Here is a 20,921-nt window from a genome sequence, read left to right on the forward strand (position 1 = left end):
TGCCCTCCTATTGATGACGTTGCTTCCACTGCATTACTGCAGTGGAACTGATGGTTTTCCACATAGTACAACATGCCCTTGTTCTCTGCCTCACAAGCCCTTGGCATTTTGCCCAGAAGAGGCCATCTGATTCTGACAGCTGAGGCAGAGGCTGGCAGGCTTGGGCTGTTGCCTCTTAGCAGCAGTTTCACTGCTGTGCTGTGACTAGCAATGTCTCCACGCCCTATGACATTTGGTACAGGTTCTACTGCACGAGTGATGCATTGCATCCCCAGGACCAGGAAAATACAACTAAAATCAATGTAGAAAGTTAAGCAGGGACTAGAGTCTCATCACATATGGTCAAATTATGTCACTTAGAATTAAACTGCCTGTGAGTGTGGCTGAGGAATATACACACACAGCTGAAAAGATGATTTGCAAAGTAATTCATTTGACACATAATAATGAAACTTGCTTTTGAAAAAAAAAAAAAAAAAAAAAAAAACAATGAATGAGACATCATTTCCAGGAATTCTATTCTAACACCAAGGGGTTGAATTAATCATACCATCACCAGCGCAGCAATGTGCGCTGCCATTGCTGTATTCCCCCCACTGCAGTGTAACCCTGGGTAAGCTAGACTTCTGAGTCAGGCTTCCTGAGCTGGAAGGCAGCTCCTCCATTTACTAATATATGGCCTTGGCAATTCGCTTAGCTTCTTTAAGCTAACGTTTACTTCTCTGAAAAATGGAACTGTGGTACCTGTGAGTAGTAAAACAAATGTACCATACAATAAAGAACATCTCAGTGCGAAACAGCAAGGGCTTTCTCCCCAAATACCAGCACGAATGACTGGCTCGCTCATCTTCAGGGCTTGTAAAATCAACTCCAACCACCTGATTTAAAACCACCCCACCGCCAATATTCTCCATGCCCTTCCTGAGTTACATTTTCTCCATAGCACTTCAACGCTGTGACATATAATAACGTATTTTACTTATCTGCTGTGTTGTGCTAGAATATATACTCGTGCCCAGCACTCAGATTAGGGATGCTCATGGAGTATGGTCTCAAAAAGTGTTTACTGGGCCTCCCCGGTGGCGCAGCGGTTGAGCGCTGGGTTGCGAAGCTGCCAGCGGCCTCTGAGGCGCCGGTTCGATCCCCGGCTGCTCCCCGGCCACTGGAGGAGGGTCCCACATGGCGCGCAGACCTCTCCTGCCGCCCGCTGCTCCCCTCAGCAGTGTACTTCGTCAGTCTGCCTGCTCTGCTCCCCGCTCTGGCTCTGGTGAATTCTCTCACCCTCCCGTGCTTCTGACTGTACCCAGTGCTTGTATAAACAAACAAACAAACAAACAAATAAAAAAAAAAAAGTGTTTATTGGGAGGAATGACCTTGTCTGCTAACTTGAAATGGCTCCTAGTCATTTCCTTCTGGGGCCCGGTTGGGGGGACATGTGTCCATCAGCACCTCTCCTGGCGCCCGGAGGAGGAACTAAAATCGAGATGGCAATTTAAATAGCTCATTAGGAAGGAGCCCAGCCTTGTTGAACTTGAACCCAATCACCCCTCTTCGTGCTACCCCACTCCCTCTCCCTCAGCTAAGGAGTTCGGGTACCCAAAGTTGGCCTGAAGGACCCACTCCGGAGCCCAGGAGGGCAAAGAATCCCCCGATGCCTTTTTCCTGTCTGCGCCAGGCTTCTCGGGATTGGGAGAGGGCGGCCGCTGGAGCCGCTGGCCTCGCCGCCCTCGGGCTCGGGAGGCGGCCCCAGCGCCCGCACCGCCTCCGCGGCGGGTCGGGAGCGCGCACACCGCCCCCCGCAGCACGGGCTCCGCGCGCCCAGCCCCGAGTGCCCCGCGAGCCCGCGGCGGCTGCAGGAGGCGCGGCGCTCAAGCACCTGGGGGAGCCGCTCCCGCGGCCCGGGCGCGCCAGGCGGTAACCACGGGCGCGGCGGGGACCCCGGGGGCCCGGGGAGGCGGGACGCGGGGCGCGTGCGGCTCCCCGCAGTCGGGCTCTTGGATTTAGGGGGTGGTTTTCAATTTGGGGCTTTTGGGGGAGATGGCAGTGGGAAGGGGAGAACCGGGGCTTGAGGGTGCTGGAGGGCAGCAGTGAGGACCCGGTGCGGAGCATCCAAGTTTAAAGCCTTCCCCGCCGCCAGGTGAAGCGCGTACCCCGCGGGAGGGCGTCTGAAAAGCTTGGACGCAGCGGCGCCCGGGTCTGGGGTGGGCTTTCTGTTCACCCCTGGTCCCACCCGTCTTAAAACTTTCCTCGCTCTGGCCTTCCTGCGCCCTATGCCCTGCAGCGGAGAGGGCCTGCCGGCGCCGGGTCCTGCTGTCCAGGCGAGGCGCTCCGTGCCCTGGCCGGCCGGGGTCCTTAGAATGAAGTCAGCTCGACAGTTAATTCATTTCGCTAGCACTGGGGAGCCTGCCCGCAGCTCATTAGGGGGAAATAGCAGCTTCTTTTTTTCTCCCACCTTTCTGTCCTTTCGATGCTATGGCCTCATTATAAACTTATTTTGAGCGTTATGGTTTCCGCAGCAGTTTGGACAGTATGGGGCATTGAATCTGATGACACTTGGTAGTGTTTTGAAAGCAAAGGAAGCTTGGGGAGAATTGTCCGTGCTACTGCAAGGAAGAAAAGGGAAGTCTCATATACAAATTAATTCTCAGGAAAATCCCAAAGGTAAGTGGTAATATTTCCAGTTTACCCATGAAGAAAATTAGGTTGAGATATTAGGAAATTTTCCAAAGTTAGTCCCCCAGTTAATAGTGGGGAGTAGGAAAGGACTTGGAAAATAGGATTGTGGGGCTGGTGGCCTCCAGGGACATAACAAAGAGGGATTTGGCCAAGAATGTCTGGGCCTGAAGGAATAACGTCTAGAAGGAGAGAGGCCACCGTGGGTTGGGGGGCCCACAACAGGGAGTTTTGTCCCAATTGGGAAGGTCATCCAGTGTTTATGGAGATGAGGCAAAGTTAACAGGTGATAGGAGTTGGCAGAGCAGCTCCCAGTCTGTCTTTCTTTTCAAAATGGGAAGCAGCCCTGCTCCTATGAGAGGGTTTGGAAGCTTGAGCTTGAAGCTGAGGTGCATTGTTCACTGTACTAGTACAAGCACCCCAGAGCAGGGAAAGCTTTCCAGTCACCTTTGAGAGCCCCACAGATGAGAGCAGGGCTAAGAGACTATTCCACAGGGAAATAATTGAATCCTGGCAACCTTCCAGAACAAATTCTTTAAGCAGGCAGTTCAAGAATACCTAGGAAAGGATTTACAGGAAGAGTTTATGCCAAGCTATTGATGATTTCTTTTTTCTAGGAACCTGCTGGGGTATATAGATTGAAGAATGCCATGTCTTTTTTTTTTTCCCCTTTCATTTTAGAGACTTTACAAACAAGTATTACTGAGCAATAATTGACATATCATTGTGTAAGTTCAAGGTATACAGCATGATGGTGTGATTTACATATATTGTCAAATGATCACTACCATATTCATAATTAACATCCATCACTGTTTTTCAAATGTGGGCTGTGAGTCATTAGGGCGATGGTAGCAATTACTGAATTGCAGCAGTATTTTTTAAAACATTGAAGTCAATAGGGAATAGAAAATATTACAGTGCATTTTATGTACAGAGTAAGTGTGGATGTGTAAATATGTGTGTGTTCTGCATTGTTCTGCCTATGTGTGCACACCTATTTCTGTAACCCCCATTCATCCTTCCAGGCCACCCCCATTCTGTTCACAGTGTTTTACCTTGCAAATTATCATCAACCCATGTTTTGGAAAAGGTAGCCTTCTTCCTTCCCATTTCTTTAGACTCCTATATGCTGAGGTATTTTGCCAGTCAGAATTCATCTCCAAATCCTTTATTGTTGACCTTGTCATCTTTCAAGTGTGGCAGTAACTCAGTAAGATATCCTCAGTCTCACAGTCCCCGTTAGTCCTGACAGCTAGATGTTGGTTATTATTCATGTTTTTGCAACAGGAGATTCCCAGCACTAGGGATCTGCATATGATTCAGTACTGCCTCCTCCCCATCATGGATAAGTGTGGAGAGGAAATTTCCCCCTATCACTCTGATGTTCTTCTTAGGTTAGTCTTCTTGGTATCAGATAGGCTAGCAAGGGGAAAGAACAAATTTAATCATATATTTATGAAGAATAGACGCAGCTGTAAATTCTGGAGTAAGTGGGATAAAGCAAGAGTTTATATCATGAGCTAAGGAGTGGGTTAGGGCCCTGGGCCTTCAAGGAGAGGGGAGGGGGACTTGGATGTCAAAAACCAGATGCTCTATAACTAGGTTTTCAATTAAAAGGTTATTTCTAGAGATAACCTTAAATCTAGACCATCCTTCAGTCTGTATTCTTCTGGGTAGCTGAGTGAATGGTAATAGTTTCTCTTGTTAGTCACAGGCCTTGATTGACTTTAGCTTAAAATAATCCTTATGCCAAGATGATATATATCAGCAGGCTTTTCTGGACATCTTGGGGAGGCTTATTCTGGAACATACTGGGAAAACTGATCTTTCATGGAGAATCTCAAAGTATATGTCCTGTCTTAGCAGAGTCTTTTAACGAAGACTCCTGCTATCCCTAAGGATAAGCAGGGAAGGTGTGGACAAATGGCAAAGCTTTGTCCCTGTCCCTGTGTCACCTGGTGTCACTCATCAGTAGAAAGGTATAGAAGAGGCATTTATCAAAATTGTGACAGCCACAAACCTGAAAGGCTACTCTATGAGACACATTTTAAATATGGACAAGAGATAATAATACAGGACTGTTGAGTTCACAATAAGGTTGAAGGTCTAGTTCTGCATTGAAGTTCAAAGAGTCCAAGTAACAGAGTGTCCCTCGGGAGCAGCAGCTCATGTGAAAGAAAGAATTTTGGGGGTTTCAATGGTTCATCAAGCCCTGAATGAACCGTTGCATGAAGGAGCAATTTTTAATTGCAAACCTGATTTGCACTAATAAGGACAGAACTTTTTGAAAGTAGACATCTATATGGAACTTACATGCCAGGTAGTGTTTCACAGTTTTAATTCAGACCCTGTAAGTAACCCCATGAAGTAGGGAATATACTTATCACCATTCTCATTTCTCAATAATTTAGCTAAGGTTACATAGCCAGTAAGTATGGGAGTAGGGTTAGAACCTGGGCCCTAACTACCACCTTCTTCTCTCTTCCTGTGGCACTTGTTCATAGGAACCCAGGGTCTACTCAGTGTCCCATCTCTGTAGCCCCCTCATAGAGGACACAGACCAATTTCAGAGTATCCAAGAGAAGGTGACCTGGATGACAAGGGTCTGAACTCCAGGCCATATGAGGAATGGAGGGGGTGTTTAACCTGGCAGAGGGGAGTCTTGGCCAGTTATCAAGCCTGAGGAAGAAGATGTGGGTTTATTCCCAACATCAGATCAAGTCAATGCTGGGTGATATTCTGTGAGGGCTGAGGGTTGGATTCCCCACTATATATGGAAAGAGTTGAATTTTATATCTCTGAATGCCCCTGCCACTGTTCAAATTCCTCAATTTTATTAACTATGTAAGAGTAAAATGAACTTTAAAAATGATTAGAAAGTACATTTATGTATGTATGTACATATATGTGTGTATAAATAAAATAGGGTACTAAATTAAAGTTTGGACTGAGGTGCATGTTCAGGTTATGTGAAATTCCAAAGGAAAGTGCTAGACCAGCAAGTAGAAATTTTAATGTAGATATTTGAGAACTTTTCCATAACTCATGAATCCCACTGGCCACGTCACGAACATGAGGATTGAGAGAGGGAAGTTTGTTAAAGAAATTTCTTTGGAGAGATCTACTGTCACTTCCTGCATCCTGAGCTAGTGTGCGGGACTGCTAGTTGAGCTGTACATGTTTCCTGCATTTGGAACTCATGAGGTAGCCTCGGCAGCAAAATCACCTGCCTTCCCTGAGTTTATTGGGCAAAGGATTTCCTGGGAGCAAGGTGGGGCCATGTGGGAGGGAGGGCTGGCATGGGACCACTCTATGTTCAGCCCAAGAGTGAGGGCAGCCCAGCAACTATAGTTTCTAGAAATCCAGAAGCTAATGTAGGATTGAGTAGTCTGCTGAAGGAAAATGAATATGCCTAAAGCATCTATCAACAGGGTGTGAAGATAATTAATCCAGTCTTGCCCTCCTGCTTTGCTCTGGGAAGGGTGAGAAATGGCCAAAGTTTGGGCATACAGAGGGGAAAGAGAAAAGAGGTCAACCCTCCCCCAGAGCCTGTAGGAGACCAGCATGCTTACAGCAGGCCCTGCATGAGAGGCTGAAAGATTCTGTGCTATAACCAGGTTGGCGTTTCCTTTATTTCCAGATTGAACATTTTAATTCTTCTGATACTTTAAGTGGTTGTTGAGTAGACAATGTCATGGGGTCTGCCCAAGTATTCATCTGAGGACAGGGAGCATGAATCCACTGAAACCATTTTCAGGATCAGTGGAAGACAATATTGACATTGGACCAGGTTACATGAGTTTTGTCTCAGGTTGCTCAGAGTGGGAGCTGTTTATGCTTAGATTGAAATAGAAAGAGTAGCAGGCTGCTTGATGGAACATGAACATGGAGGAACACTTGGTGGGAGGAACATTTAGAAAAGGAAAGAAAACATCTACCTGTCCAGAATGCACAGGAGTCAGGCTTAGGAAGACTGGCTCAAATAAAAATCAAATAAAAATCAAAATAATAATACCCTAAGTACTTGAAGAAAAATATCCCCCAAACTTACCATAGTTTGAATGTATGTATTAGTCTTGTTCATGGTTGAAAATAAATTTGTCACATGATTATCATATCACTTAATATCATGGTTTATCTTCAGAGATCCCTCAGCTTATGGGATATATTCAAGTTTTTATTGTTTGGAGGACCAGTTTTCAGACAGAATGGCCAGATTATTTTTGGTTTATTTCAGGGTGCAAATTGATCCTTCAGTCCCTATATCCAATCTGTGATAGTGTCTCTATTACCAAGATCTATGCAATTTTCTGCCTCACTAGAGAGCATTAGTAAATTTCATAGCCCTTCAAGCAAAAATAATTTATAAGCTTCCAATAATTATTCTCCTCAGAGGTGCATTTGTTTTCCTCATGGATGTCCTTGGTTACATCAAAGCAATAATTAAGGCAAAGGTAAGATGCACTGAGGGAGCAGCCACTTACAGGCTGGCTCTGGTTGACCAAGAAAGAGCATTTAGGAAAAGAGTGAGGATATGTGGTTGTAAACATCATTTGTCTTTGTCTTTCTCTAAACCTTTGTGAGGATTTGCTCAAAAAATTTCTGCTTTGTGCAAAAAAACAAAGTCATTTGTGGGGTAGAGGAGGGAGAGGAAAAAATATAAATTTAAGATGTAGATCTGAAGATCTGGATACTACATCATATAAACCAACAAATATTCCTACCAGTGCTTCTTTAAAATTTCTACTTAATTACCTCAATAGGAGAGGAGAATTAACCCCTACTTCTGGGAGGCAACTCGAGGCCAAGGCTACCAGAAGCTTATGTATGTTTATCTTGAGCACTCATTTGGTATTTTCAGTTTACACGCTAACATATCTGTATTTACTACAAAAAATAATCCTCCAAGTCTTCTCTTGAAGGTGTTGCTCCAGGAGGATGAACCAGATGTGTCCCGAGACTTTGGGGGATATTTGATGTCCTTGGTCCTATTAAACAGAGGGGTGAGCCTACTTTCTGCCCCTCTCTGTACAAGACCCTCTCTGGCTCTCTTCTGGCTAGGCCCCACCCAGCAAGTTAGAAAGGCCTCAGGCATCCTGGAGCCTGGCTGCACTTACACCACGAGCTCTGGTTTGCTTGTAATCTGGTACTGCACCAAGTTGCTAGTGGGTTGGGTAGGTGGAGACACTGGAAGAATCCCAGACCTAGGAGGGTAAGTGATCATTTGAAAGTGTAACTCCCTGCATCTCTACCTCCAGCTTTTACTATTATTTTTTTTAAGATTTATTTATTTATGCATACAAGAGCTGGGGTACAGGCCAGAGGTGTGGGGGGTGAGAGGATTCACCAGAAACAGAGTGGGGAACAGAACAGGCAGATCTATTGAAATACACTGCTGAGGGGAGCAGCGGGCGTGTCAGGAGAGGTCTGCTGCGCCATGTGGGTTGCTTCCTGGCTGGCCTGGGATCGAACTCATGCTGCAGAGGCTGTGGATCGCTTCATAGTACGGTGCTTAACCCCTTGCGCCACTAGGGAGCTGCCTCCAGCTTTTAAATAAACCATTGCTTTAGTTTAAATTTCCTTTTCTGTGAAGCAGAGGTTGAAATCTTCTCTTTTTTCTTGTTTGTCAAAAGAGTGATTCAGCCAAGACTGTAAAGAACGGTGTGTTCTGCTTGGAGAGCGAGACCATGAGCAGTAAATACAAAGTAGGCTGGTTTGCCAAATCATGCCGAAAGTAAATTAAGATGTGGCTGGTCTCATTCTCTTTAGTGTTTATTGTTTCAAAAACTCCACCTACTAAAACAGGAAGAGTGACTGATTCCCTAGTACTGTTAAAATGATAATTCACTGGGCCATGCTGTTTGATAATAGCAGCTATATAAATCAGTCCGAGGTTTCAGCAAGGGGCAAAGTTTGATCCTTAGGGAGGCTTCTTTATTCTCTCTCATTCTTAAAGTGAGAAATTCAAATGAGCCATTTGATGGGAATGGAGAGGAGGAAGAAGGCCCCAGTGTCACATGAATGCAGTGGACAGAGACAATGTGATGCAGAGCTGTGAAAATATTGAAGCTGGATTTCTAGCTCTCTTTCTTGCAGAGGATTACCTTTATTGTGAAATTGTATCTTCCCTTCTTGAAGAGTGCTTAAGATGACTTTTTTCTAGGAGACAATCATTGTTAAGGATGGTGTTATAAAATATATTCCTTACTTGGCAAAATAAAAATGTCAGTAACCCCTATTTCAAGTCCATGAAATCAAGCTGGCCTCCAGAAAAAATTCCATGTAGTCTGGAATGTATTTCATGAGGTTAAGTTGCTTCCTTTTTGTCATTCAAAAACAGATTTAAAAGTAATCCCTGAGAAAGCCCTGGAAACTTTATGGTTTGTGATGGAATTCTGTGGAAATGAGGTAGACTAATGGCAGCGATGACAGAGGTAGAGCTTCTCAAAAGGAGTTTAGGGAATAGTCAGTATATTTCCAGGACTTATAGAGTGAGAGGACCAGACTGGCACAACACAAATGCCCTCCCAGCTTTCAGGACTCTCCCTGGCATGGAGAAGGGGAGTGCTCAGAGTCTGAGCAGAGTATTCCTTTTATGTGATGTTGATTTGCCTTAGGGCTCTTGAAAGAGCGAAGCTGATTTCTGGAAGGTTGCCATAGAAGGATAGGCCCCCCTCCATGGGAGGATGCTTGGAGACCCAGTATCATTTTCCAAACTTCAGGTTGTCTTTTATTTTCAGTGACCCTCCCCATCCAAGTGTATTTGTTGGGAAATGCTCCTTTTTATGAATTTAAAAATGCAGAGCTATTTTTCACTATGGTACAATACTCAGAACATGAAATTTACTATTTTTGAATGTGCAATTCTATGACATTAAATTCACATTGGTGTGTAATCATCCAGGACTTTTCATAGACCCAAATTGCAAATGTACTCAATAAAAAATAACTCCTATTCCTCCCTTCCCCTAGACCTTGAGAGCCCACATTCTACTTTCTGTCTCTATGAAGCTGAGTAAACAAGCTAATTCATTTAAGTGGAATCATACAGTATTTTTCCTTTGGTGTCTGGCTGATTTCACTTGGTGAAATGGTTCTCCCTGTTAAGGTTTATCCATGTTGTAGTATGTGAAAATTTCCTTTTTGAGGCTGAATATGCAATATTCCAAGGTATTTACATGTGGTATTTATTCATTCATCTGCTAATGTACATTTGGTTTACTTCCACCTTTTGGCTGTTGTGACTATTTCTGCTATGAACTTTTATGTATAGATACCTGAGTCCCTCCTTCCAATTCTTTTGATTATATACCCAGAAGTGGAATTGTTGAATCATAAGGTAATTGTTGCGTCGAACAACACCACACTGACAAATGGGAGTCGTGGAGCAGGCTGCACAATGCAGGATGCTGCTGAAGAGCAAGATCCTGGCCCTTTTATTGACACACATACTTGATTGTAAGGAGATTAAGGAGATTAAAGAAAGAGGAAGGGTGTAGAAGATAAGGGATTGTGAGTCTGCCCTCCAGGCACTTCTAATCTACTTGATGATACACCCTAGTCCCCAGCCATGGTTCTAATCTTATCAACAAGGTGCTCCACTGATCAGCTTCTGGGGTCCCTTGTCATACATTGGTCCTCGGCCCCCCAGGCATTCCCGGTCATACCTCAGCATTCCTGGTCATACCTCATGATGTATAAGTTGGGAGTATGTGTTATGCATCGTTCCTCAGCTCCCTGGGCATTCCGGACATACCTCCTGATGCATGTGTTATGCATTGGTCCTCAGCCCCCTGGGCATTCTGGACATACCTTGTGATGCATAACTTTCCCAATGTGATCCAGCTTTGTGCTCTTGTTTGATTTGAAGGGCTTAAGGGTTGGGCTCCTGTTCCTAACTGGCCAGGCCACTTTGACCTTGTTTAGGTGACAAAATGGGGGCAGAATAGTCTGCCTAGGAGTAGCAGACCCACAGGTAATTCTATGTTTAGATTTTTAAGGAAATGCTACACTCTTTTTCATAAAGGCTGTGCCATTTTACATTTTCAGTAGCATTACATAAGATTCCAATGTCTCTACATTTTGTCAACACTTTTTGTTTTCTCTTTTTGTTTTTTCATTTTTACATACTTGTCATCTTATTGGGTGTGAAGTGGTATCTCATTTTGAAGCTCTGCTTTTTGATTATTGCTTCTTTGACTTGAGTCTAATTCTTTAAAGCATACTTTTGCTGAAAGCTCTGGAATACAACAAAAAATAAATGCTGTGATCAAAAAAATAAATGGCAGGAAATCTAACTATAATATAGTAGTTGGCTTGTCTACTGGTGTCTGCAACATACTTAGAATTGTTTGAAGTTCAGACCTAGAAAACAAGATCCAAAAAGAAGTAGGAGTTAACCCTATAACATTTCTTTCTGGGGAACTCAACCCCACCAGGGGAGGGGCCTCACTTTGTGCCTGCTGCAGGACACCCATGCTGAGCTATAAGATCAGTCACATAGCATCCTGCTTCATGCATAGCAGGGTAGATATTTTATTGTATTTATTTTTATTGTAATTATATATGTTGCAGATTATATTTTCTATTATTGCATAATTCCTTCACCCTGATTTCACATCAATCAGTTAATCTTTTGGCTTCAGTTTTGTTCATGGGCAAAACGTGCCCTGGTCTGTTTCGCCATTCCTTATTCTAATTCAAGAAATTGTTGGTCTGGTTATAAATCACTTTTCTACACTTAGTTAGACTGAATTCATGACAGCTTTGTCACCCCTTAAGAGCTGAAAATCCAGCTTCCTAAATCTACGGAGCTGGGTGCCATAGTGGGGTTGCTGGTGTCAGTCTCAGAGCCAAGCCTCATCTCTCTTGGTAAATCTTTTCCAGCTTCTTTCTGGTGTGTTTTTCCTTGTAGGGGCATGTTGTTCTCTGTAAAGCCCAACTGAGGTCTCTATAAGAATGAGAGAACTCTGCTTTCAGGTTCAGGGTTGAGATGAGTGAAGGAAGACAATCTTGTAGTTTCTCAACATCATAAGAACCAGATTCAACAAGTATTTGTTGAATAAAGAGTTGAGAAAGCATGGGAGGTCCCTGACATGGTGGTATTTATGGAAAAGAGGACAGAGACATGAGAAGGCCACTAGAGGTCAGGTGCAGACACTGCTTTCTTTTTTTTTTTTTTTAAAGATTTATTTATTTATACAAGAACAGGGGTATAGGCCAGAGGCGCAGGAGGGTGAGAGGATTCACCAGAGACAGAGCCGGGGGCAGAACAGGCAGACTGACTGAAATACACTGCTGAGGGGAGCAACAGGTGAGACAGGCGAGGTCTGCCTCGCCATGTAGGTTTCTCCCTGGCCAGCCAGGAATCAAACACGTGCTGCAGAGGCAGCAGACAGCTTCACAACACTGTGCTCAACCCACTGCACCATCAGGGAGGCCCAGATACTGCTTTCATAGCCCATATGATGGCGCATTGCAACAATCTGGTGCCATCTACAAGGACATCCCAGTAGGCATAAGGACAGTCATTCTTTCCCAACACCTAGTCATTCTCACAAGAAGCATTTGCTGTGCCGAACCAGGGAATATCATAGAGCCAGGAAATGTTAACTTTAAAATTACTTCTTATCCTTTTTAGTAATATGTGAATCGCCAGGGTATAACTGGAGGAGGTCGTTTAAGCAGCACAAACTTCTTTCCTCATTGAGGCACCTACTGGTAGACAAAGGATGCCCACTAGTTTATTAAGTGTCTCTCTGATTCAGGTATTGACTGGATATCTACATGCATAAAATATTAAGACCTGTTTCTGATTTTGGAAGTTGTTCTTCCCTTAGCATTACTTTATTGATTTTAAAATGGAGGAAGACTTCTGACTTAGAAACACTTTTTGCTCTCTGTTTTGCTTCTATGTTTTGTTTTTTGTTTTGCTCCTGGAAACAAGTGTGCACCAGAGAAGTGGAGCGAGACAGGAAGAAGATGCATCCAGATTTTTTCTGTCAGCCGTAGTTTTGAGGCCTTCTGGGTAACCAGGTAGTTCTAGGAGATAACAGGGAATGGCATACAACTTGACAACATAGAGAAATTTAGCAAGTGTGTCCATTAGAGAAAAGAGAATGAGGGATGTGTGTGTGCACTCGCACATTGTATTTCTAGGCTGATTGAATATCAGAGTGTCAGACTTCACAAGTATGATGTGCACTCAAGTGACAAGATAGCAGTCACAAGGAGAAGATGCTAATCTCTCTGAAGAATAACCTAATTGACTGGAGGAAATAAAAATCTTCACCTCAGGGAAAAAATCTTGCTGTTCCAAAAAAAGCATTCACAGAAGAAGAATATGAAAACAAGAACCAAAGTGACAAGTGCAAGTAGGAGGTAGTGGTTCATATGGAACCTATAAAAAAAAGAAATAAACTGGGAAACAAGACTGTTTTTTAAACACTGCTCTGGAAGGAGTATGTGCTCACTGACTTCAGACGGTCAGGATCCTGGCTGGACGTTACCGTAAGGAAATGCTTTAGGAATATCCAGCAGGCTCTGGTATAACCATGAGCTCGACTCATCATCCTGCAGACTTTCATTTGATCTGTGTGGTTCTACCCACCTAGACTCAGGTAAGCTGGCTCCGCAGGCATTTCTAACTAAGGTGCCTGGTTACCCCTCTGTACAATGAGGGACTAAAGCTGCTAAAACTGTAATTCTAAGTTCTGACGATGGGTTCCTCAGCCTCCACATTGTGACCTGGCTGGACTTTACCTTTACGTCTATCTCAAATGATTTTGCTGGGAGAATGAGGATGATGGGTCAAGAGTATGACTTATCTGTGTGGTTTTAGGAGGAGATATTACTAGATACAGGGAAAAGAAATATAAGGTACTAGGGAGACTTATTGGTTCAAGTTCAGAACAGATATTGGCATCCTGGGTGACATGCCCCTGTTTGGATGTTAGGGATTGAAGAAAGAGGAGATAGAATGACTGCAATTGGGAATTTTCATCTCAAATCTCTTGGGGAAAGAGAGGCAAATACCCTCTACCCCTTAGGTTTCTTCTTTAAATGGTCAACAGTGAAATTAACATTAGATAGATTAATAGGAGAAAAGAAAAATGTAATAATACATAGAGAATCTACACAGATGTAGATACTAAAGCCATAGGCTCCTTAAGGTACAATATGAGGGTATTATTTTAGAGTAAAGGTGATCTGGGGTTTCAAGGTTGGGGAAGGAGGTCTCATGATAAACTCTATATGCTCTGTAATCACGTTTGTTCCTGCCATATAGCTAGGTTTCGCTGATAGAAAGCTTATTTCTTGCAAAAATCTTAACGCTTGGCAATCCACTTTTCACTGTTCTAGGTAATTAAGGGATTGGTAAAATTTCTCATGAGCCTACAGAGCTTTGATAGACCTCTGCTTCAAATAATCCACATGCAAAAGTGAAACTTCTGGAGAAGGTCTGTTCTGAACCTTCAGACCTGAACAAGTCATTAGATCTTTCTCTGTACAAGCTGGTCAGTGTGGGTCTTTGAATCTGTGCCATTGGCAGCTTCTTGGAGTGGCTCCCAACAGTGTCTTTTTTGGCTGTGTGTGTGTGTGTGTGTATGTGTGTGTGCACGCGCACATGTCTGTGCTCATATACATTCATTTTTCATGGTTTATGGGCCTCTTCTGGATATTTCCTTAATGTGCTGATCCCCCATGCCTGAGTTGGTGGTCACTTGGGAAACTCATCTGCTGATATTTACCACTTAACATGGACATGAAAATTGTCCAATACCCTCCGGGTGCCTTGATCGTGGGTGTGGTGTGGTAACATGCATCTGAAGAGGTGTGATCCCACAGTGTTGTAAACAAATGTTACCTCAATAAAAATTATAGATTGTCCAATTCCAGGTAATCAGCCCCCTAGCATGCGTACCTATCATGACCCACTGAGGATATTGAAGAGCCTCTATTATTACTCCATAGGAGGTTCCATGTCCTTGGACATCTCTCCAAATATGGGAGCAGGAGTTTCTATCTTTTAGGAAGGAGAGTACCCAGGAGTTGTGTGGGAACCTGGGTTGGAGGAGGAAAGATTGGGCAATCAGAGGGGTGAAAGTGTGGGGCATGCGGATGGCAGAAGAGTAATGTTTAGACAGCCATGATGGGTGAGTGGCTCTTTTTCTGCTTGAGTTTGAGATCCCCCCCCCCACCCCCAATAACTATCCCATGTGCTCCTGGAAAAAGTAAAATCCCTCTGCAGATGTGGCTTTCAGGCACAGGGTAAGTTACTGTTGTTGGCAAGGGTAATTTCAGGGGCTCCACAGAGCTGTTCATTCCTATTTTGCTTCAGGAAGCTTGTTCAGGGTTTGCTTCCTTGGAAAGATGCTACTATTATGAAGAGATCTCACATTAAGAAAATCTCAGGTCTGGGGTGCTCGGGAGCAGCAGAGGCACAGGGGGCATTTCTCCTGGCGCCTCTGAGTTTTTCCTGTTAGCTGTGTTCAGGAGAGAGTAGCTGCCTGCTTTGCAGCGCCCTGGGGAGTAAGCCCCCTGGTGCCAAACTGCCTCTCCCTCCCTGTGTGGAGCATCCCAGAAACCCTCACTGTGGTGAAAACCTCAGACTCTGGTGCTGCTACCAGACAGGCGGCTCCTGTGTGGTGAAACAGTGCTGGCTGGAGTAATACTGCCCTGTGACCTTTTTCAAGGGTGTTAGGTGACTGACTGCTCTATAACACATCAGAGGTTCTGTCCTCCAAACCTACCTCTGGGGTGCGAGATAGGAGGGGAATGGTCAGTGAAAACAGAAGCCCCTCCTTTTAACTGAAGGCCACCCGGATGGTGGCTGCTTGAGGAGATGTCTCCCTTTTATTCTGCATCCTTAAGCGCCTCTGACAGGCTGACCCCACTAGTCACTCACTCTTATCTCCAGGTGTTTGGGTTTTACTTCTCTATTCAAGGAAACTCTTTCCACTTCCAAATTTGCATTTGCAACTTTCATAACCATTTGGTCTCTATCCGTCCCTTAAAAGTTCATTTAGATGAATGGAGGTAGTGTGAGGGAGGGGAAAAAAAGAAACGAAGATATAGTTTCTCCAGGTAAGTGGACCATGAAAATGGTTGGTAAGCCTTCCTCACCTTGCTGGGCCTCTGGGCCTGGATAGTCAAGTTGGGGGCACCTCTGTGCCCAGATGTGGAGAGCAGCGTGGCCAAGGTGCTGTTTAGACAGTATGGAGCACACTTTCCCTCCTTTATTGCCGGCGTGATTTTATGGGCCTTTTGCTCTTTTTCTGTTACCATTTTGACACATGGATGAAGCCTGGTGTCCCTCTCTGCTTTGCTTATTATAGTGACTACAAAAATGAAATGATCAAACCAGTTTTCATCTTATTTTCCTTAAAAAAATAGAAATTATTACTTTATTCTGACATGATGGAAAAGCATGAATCCCAAGATGTACATATTTTTCATTATAATGAATGGCTTCTGTTATTTTTTATCACGGTTTTATTTTGCCTAGAGCACATGTGGTGAATCTGCTAGCAAATGGCTGCCAGCAGAGTCGATGCTGTCTGAGGAACAAACCAAGGTTTCTGTATCTCTGACTACCATTTCGTAGCTAATGACAACAGTCTGGCTAAGTCTGGCTACTTTTTATTGACCTTGCCCTGAGTCCTAGTGACTCACATTTCATGCAATGTCACATTTAACCTTTATAGCAACTCTACGAAGTAGGTACCGTTCACCTTTTTCTTGATGAGAAACTGAAGCTAAGGTCATTTTTTTCATGACTCCAGAGGAAAAACTTGGCAAATGTTTGCTATAAAATACCAGAAGGTAACTATTTTAGGGTTGGGGGGTCACAGTTTCTCTGTTACAAGTACTCAGTTCTGTTGCTGTAATGCCAGAGAAGCCATATAAAATACAAATCAAGGGTGAAAGAGTTCTAATATTTCTTTATTGACACCGATATTTAAGTTACACATAATTTTGTCATATCAAGATATTACTATTATTTTTTCAATAATTAAAAATATTAACATTCTTTACTTTCAGTCTATACAAAAACAGGGAGTGGACTGGATTGGCCCATTCCTGAGATACATGAAGAGCATGTGCAGGGAAGGATTGGGGGGCTTGGGGTGACTATTCCTGCAGAGGGGACAGCATGCATGTAGGTAGCAGAGAACACGAAGTACCTGTGGGACTGCAGTCAGCGCAAGCTCAGCTTGACAGGGCTCAAGGTAAGTTGAGAGGAGACAGATGGGCCCAAGTCCTCACCTTGTTGGATATTTTAAGGATTTCAAACAGTCCATAGAGTAGTGGAAAGGCATTAAAAGTATTAAGCAAAAGATTGACCAGGGGCATTTGTCTTTTATAAAAACATGTCATGATTGTGAAAAATGGATTGAGTTAATAGTAAGGAGGGTAAGTAAGAAAAGAAGCAGAAAAAACAGTTAGAAATCTTAAAAAGTAGCCCAAGTGGGTAATGATGGTGTATCCAGATGATTTCCTGAACACATCATGTTTGGGTCATCAGGTTGGTCAGATTTATAGAGTAGGAAGATGTGGTTGGGAGAAGCAAAGTGTCTCGCTTGGCAACACAGCAAAGGAGAAGACCCTGGTCTCCTACTTCTACCCTGCTGCCTTTTCCTGTGTGGCATGACTTTCTTCTCCTTCAAAATAGAAATCATGTTTATCCTAATAACTCCTTTCTCTCTGAAACCTACAGCTACAGAGCTTCTCCTCTCACACATGCTTCTGCAGGAAGAGCTCATAAGTGAGGACAGTTTTTCTTAGGTTTGAGTTGTTAATTTTGTTTCCTGAGGAAATTTATTTTATTGTTGAGGGAAATAGCTTCTTGTTCAAATAATAGGAAGGCCAAAGATGATGGTAATGATTTTATTTTTTTGCTGGTGTTTGAAAGGTTGCTGAATATATAAAGGTCAGCTTTTTTTGAAATGTGTGTAACTTTCATTCCCAAATGAGAATTGGTACATGCTCTTCACCTTTGGAAGAATGACTCACCTGGCTGGGCACTCAGAGGCATCCTTCAGTCCTAATATCGGCATAGTCTCTGGAGCAGGGCACCCCAACCGTTGAGCAATATGATATTGAGGGGCTAGAGTCTGCTTTATGGGGTCTAAGACTGGGGATGGGGAGAAAAGAAGAGGGAAAGGTTAAAAACTCATTCTGTGGGGCACAGGAGAGGTGGTGATTTTGCCTCAGCTTCCCTTGGGGCTGTGTCCTACAGATGACCTTGGGTGACACTGACCTATGCTGGGGTGAGAGCAGAGGAATTTAATAAAGATCTTGGTGGGACCTAAAAGCAGTGACTGCTCAGTGAATCTTGGTTTCAGCTGGCATTTCATTCAAATTATATATTATTTGTCAATTGGACTTGTTTTCCCCATTATGGGGGAAGGTCTGGGGTCCTGGTCTGTCTCTCAGATGCCTCCTGCTACCCCCTCCATGGACAGTGTCTTACACAGAACAGATGTTCTGTTGACTTGTCACATTGGCATCTCTGCTGTACAGAGCAACCTCATCTCTCACAGAATTCAGTGTTTTCTAACCTGAAGTCATCAAAAAGATACTTTGGACACCTTGATCATAGAACGAATTTCAGGAGTAAGCAGTGCCCAAAGATCAGACCTCCATCAAGGATCTTCTCCCATTATGCAACATTTGGTGCCCACTTCTCTTTGCTCCAATCCATTTCATTAGACTTAAGTTGCATGTCTTTATTGTTGCATAGTAGGTGCTCAATAGATGTACTCTGAGCTAGAGCACTTCTGAGACTGATTTTATTTATTCTCTGCAGGTTCTTTACATGATCATGCAGGTATAGATGGTGAGGCTGAAGTTGTGAGCTCAGAGATTAATAACTTCCTTTGTTATTAAAAATAGTTATGAGTTAGACAGTGGATTAGGTTCTGAGGGGCAACAACAGCAACGGAAAAGTGATTGATTTCAAAATCTTCCATTCTAGCACAGAGTTAATAACCACATGGTATGAGACTCAGGCCTTGGTGACAGCCTTTTCCCAACCTAGTGTTCGAGTCTGGAGGACTTCTCCTGCTGGACTCTTGAATGTGCAGGAACATTTAGAATAATGTGTAATTGTGGATGAATTAACCAGCCCTGAACGTGCTTTTCTTCCATTGTGCAGAATGGAGATGTCTGCCCAGAGGCTACTTTCTAACAGAACATCTCAGCAATCTGCACCTAATTCTGATTACACCTGGGAATATGAATATTATGAAATTGGACCAGTTTCCTTTGAAGGACTGAAAGCTCATAAATGTAAGTCTCGTATAATTCCTCTTTTAAGCATGATGCGTATTTTCCGTAACCTGTGAAATCTGTGGTGATTACCTTTCCTGACTCTTCAATTCTTTTACAGAACCCTGTTTCCTAACCCCAAAACCCCAGAAAATACCCTCTCAAAACTCTGACTGCTTGGTCAGGAATGATATTACCCAAGGGCCTTGGTAATTCTGAGTAATGATGAACTTTAAAGGTTAAAATGGGAGAATATGAATCAATGCCATTTTCAGTTTGATACTTTTTTCAAGCCTTAACAATTCCAGTTCTCCTAAACTGTGAACATTTTGACTATCAAAAATGTGTCCAAAAGTAGAATATGGAACAATTATTATTATTATTTTTTTTTGTAGCACATAGTCTGTGGCCCCCTGGGTTTCCCAGAGCTGTGGAGAGCTGTCTATGATGTGTGTGTTTATAATGTCAGAGACCAGATTGCAATCAATCCTAACTCTGTTGTAGGCATGAATAGTGTTTCATGTTACTGGAGTAATTAAGATCCAGCACAGAGCAAAAAGGGTCAATCTATGAGAATTTGCTGTACAATCCAGGTCTTAGCTGAATGCTGACTGGCTGATATGAAGCGTCTTTCTTGTTTTATGTGGAGTTGACATAATGAGCAGGACCTGCCACCCACTCCCATGTCTTCTTGTGGTTGGTTACCCCATAAAAATTGCAGAGATGTTTGTTTCAGAATAAATATCTACAGCACTAGAAAAATTTAGGTTCTTATCAGTTCCAGATTAATGGGACATATCAGGAAATATAGGAGAGATGACATAAGCGGTTTAGTATAGCAAAGGCAGTACTTTTGATACTACACTATTTCTGGGTCCCTGCCACTCTGATCTGTCTTTGTGTTCTTGAGCTCTCACACCTACTTGCTGCTCCCTTGCAAGAAAGACTTTCTATTTGTTCCAGCTTTATTCATATATAATTATAAATTGTAATGTATTTATAATTATATTACAATGTGATAATGTGATATATTAATACACTCTGAAAGGATTCCCAGTGGGTTAATTTGCAGTCATTGCTTCACAATTTATCTTTACTTTGTTTGATGAGAACACTTAAATTCTACTCTTGTAAAGTTTCAATTATGTAATATAGTATTAACATTAGGTCCTTAAACATGATTCGTCTTATAACTGAAAGTTTATAGCTTTTTGTCATATTCTGTTTTTCCCTCTCCCCTACAATGCTAATTCCTGCCAACCTGTCAACCACTTTTCAACTCTTTGTCTCTATAAGTCTGACTTTTCTTTTAGATTTCACATATACATGATACCATGAAGTATTTGTCTTTCTCTGCCTGACTTATTTCACTTAGCACAAAACCCTATAAGTACATTTATGTTGTCTCAAATAGCAGGACTTCTTTCTTTTTAAAAATGGAATAGTAATAATTTTGTGTGTCTGTACATATATATATGTATAGATAGATCTACAGACACCACACTTTCTTTTTTTGTTTTACAGAGTCACCATTCATTTAGAGTCACACACATGTGCACCACTTTCAGTCCTTCCCCATTATTTCCCTTTTTGCTACAATTGAAGATTATCCTTTAGAATTTCCTTCAGTGTGACCTTTTATTTTTTTTATTTTAATTTTTTAAAAGATTTATTTATTTATGCATATAAGAACTGGGGTACAGGCCAGAGATGCGGGGGGTGAGAGGATTCACCAGAGACAGAGCAGGGAACAGAACAGGCAGACTGACTGATGAAATACACTGCTGAGAGGAGCAGCGGGCAAAACAAGAGAGGTCTGCCTCGCCATGTGGGTTTTCTCTGGCTGGCCAGGGATCAAACTCATGCTGCAGAGGCTGAGGATTGCTTCATAGTGCGGTGCTTAACCCCTTGTGCCACCAGGGAGGCCCCAGTGTGACCTTTTAAATTATGTAGAGCAACCACTTTCCGGGTAA

At 43.1% G+C, this 20,921-nt stretch overlaps 1 protein-coding gene across 2 annotated transcripts in view; it reads left to right on the forward strand.

Annotated features, from left to right (window-relative positions):
* The first annotated feature begins 1,880 nt into the window (after positions 1–1,880).
* MRAP2 (melanocortin 2 receptor accessory protein 2) overlaps positions 1,881–20,921 on the forward strand; it is a 34,867-nt gene continuing 15,826 nt past the window's right edge. The window contains exons 1-3 of one of the 2 annotated variants that reach the window (XM_037520934.1): positions 1,881–1,914; positions 2,517–2,661; positions 18,836–18,969. In XM_037520934.1, the coding sequence (XP_037376831.1) occupies positions 18,837–18,969 (133 nt within the window). In that variant the 5' untranslated portion in view covers positions 1,881–1,914; positions 2,517–2,661; position 18,836. Of the gene's footprint in view, positions 1,915–2,475; positions 2,662–18,835; positions 18,970–20,921 lie in introns of those variants that run through there. The other variant, XM_037520933.1, reaches the window with a different exon arrangement.

Source organism: Talpa occidentalis, unplaced genomic scaffold, assembly GCF_014898055.3.
Source record: "Talpa occidentalis isolate TD23 unplaced genomic scaffold, MPIMG_talOcc4v2.1 talOcc4.2, whole genome shotgun sequence".
Classification (NCBI taxonomy): domain Eukaryota; kingdom Metazoa; phylum Chordata; class Mammalia; order Eulipotyphla; family Talpidae; genus Talpa; species Talpa occidentalis.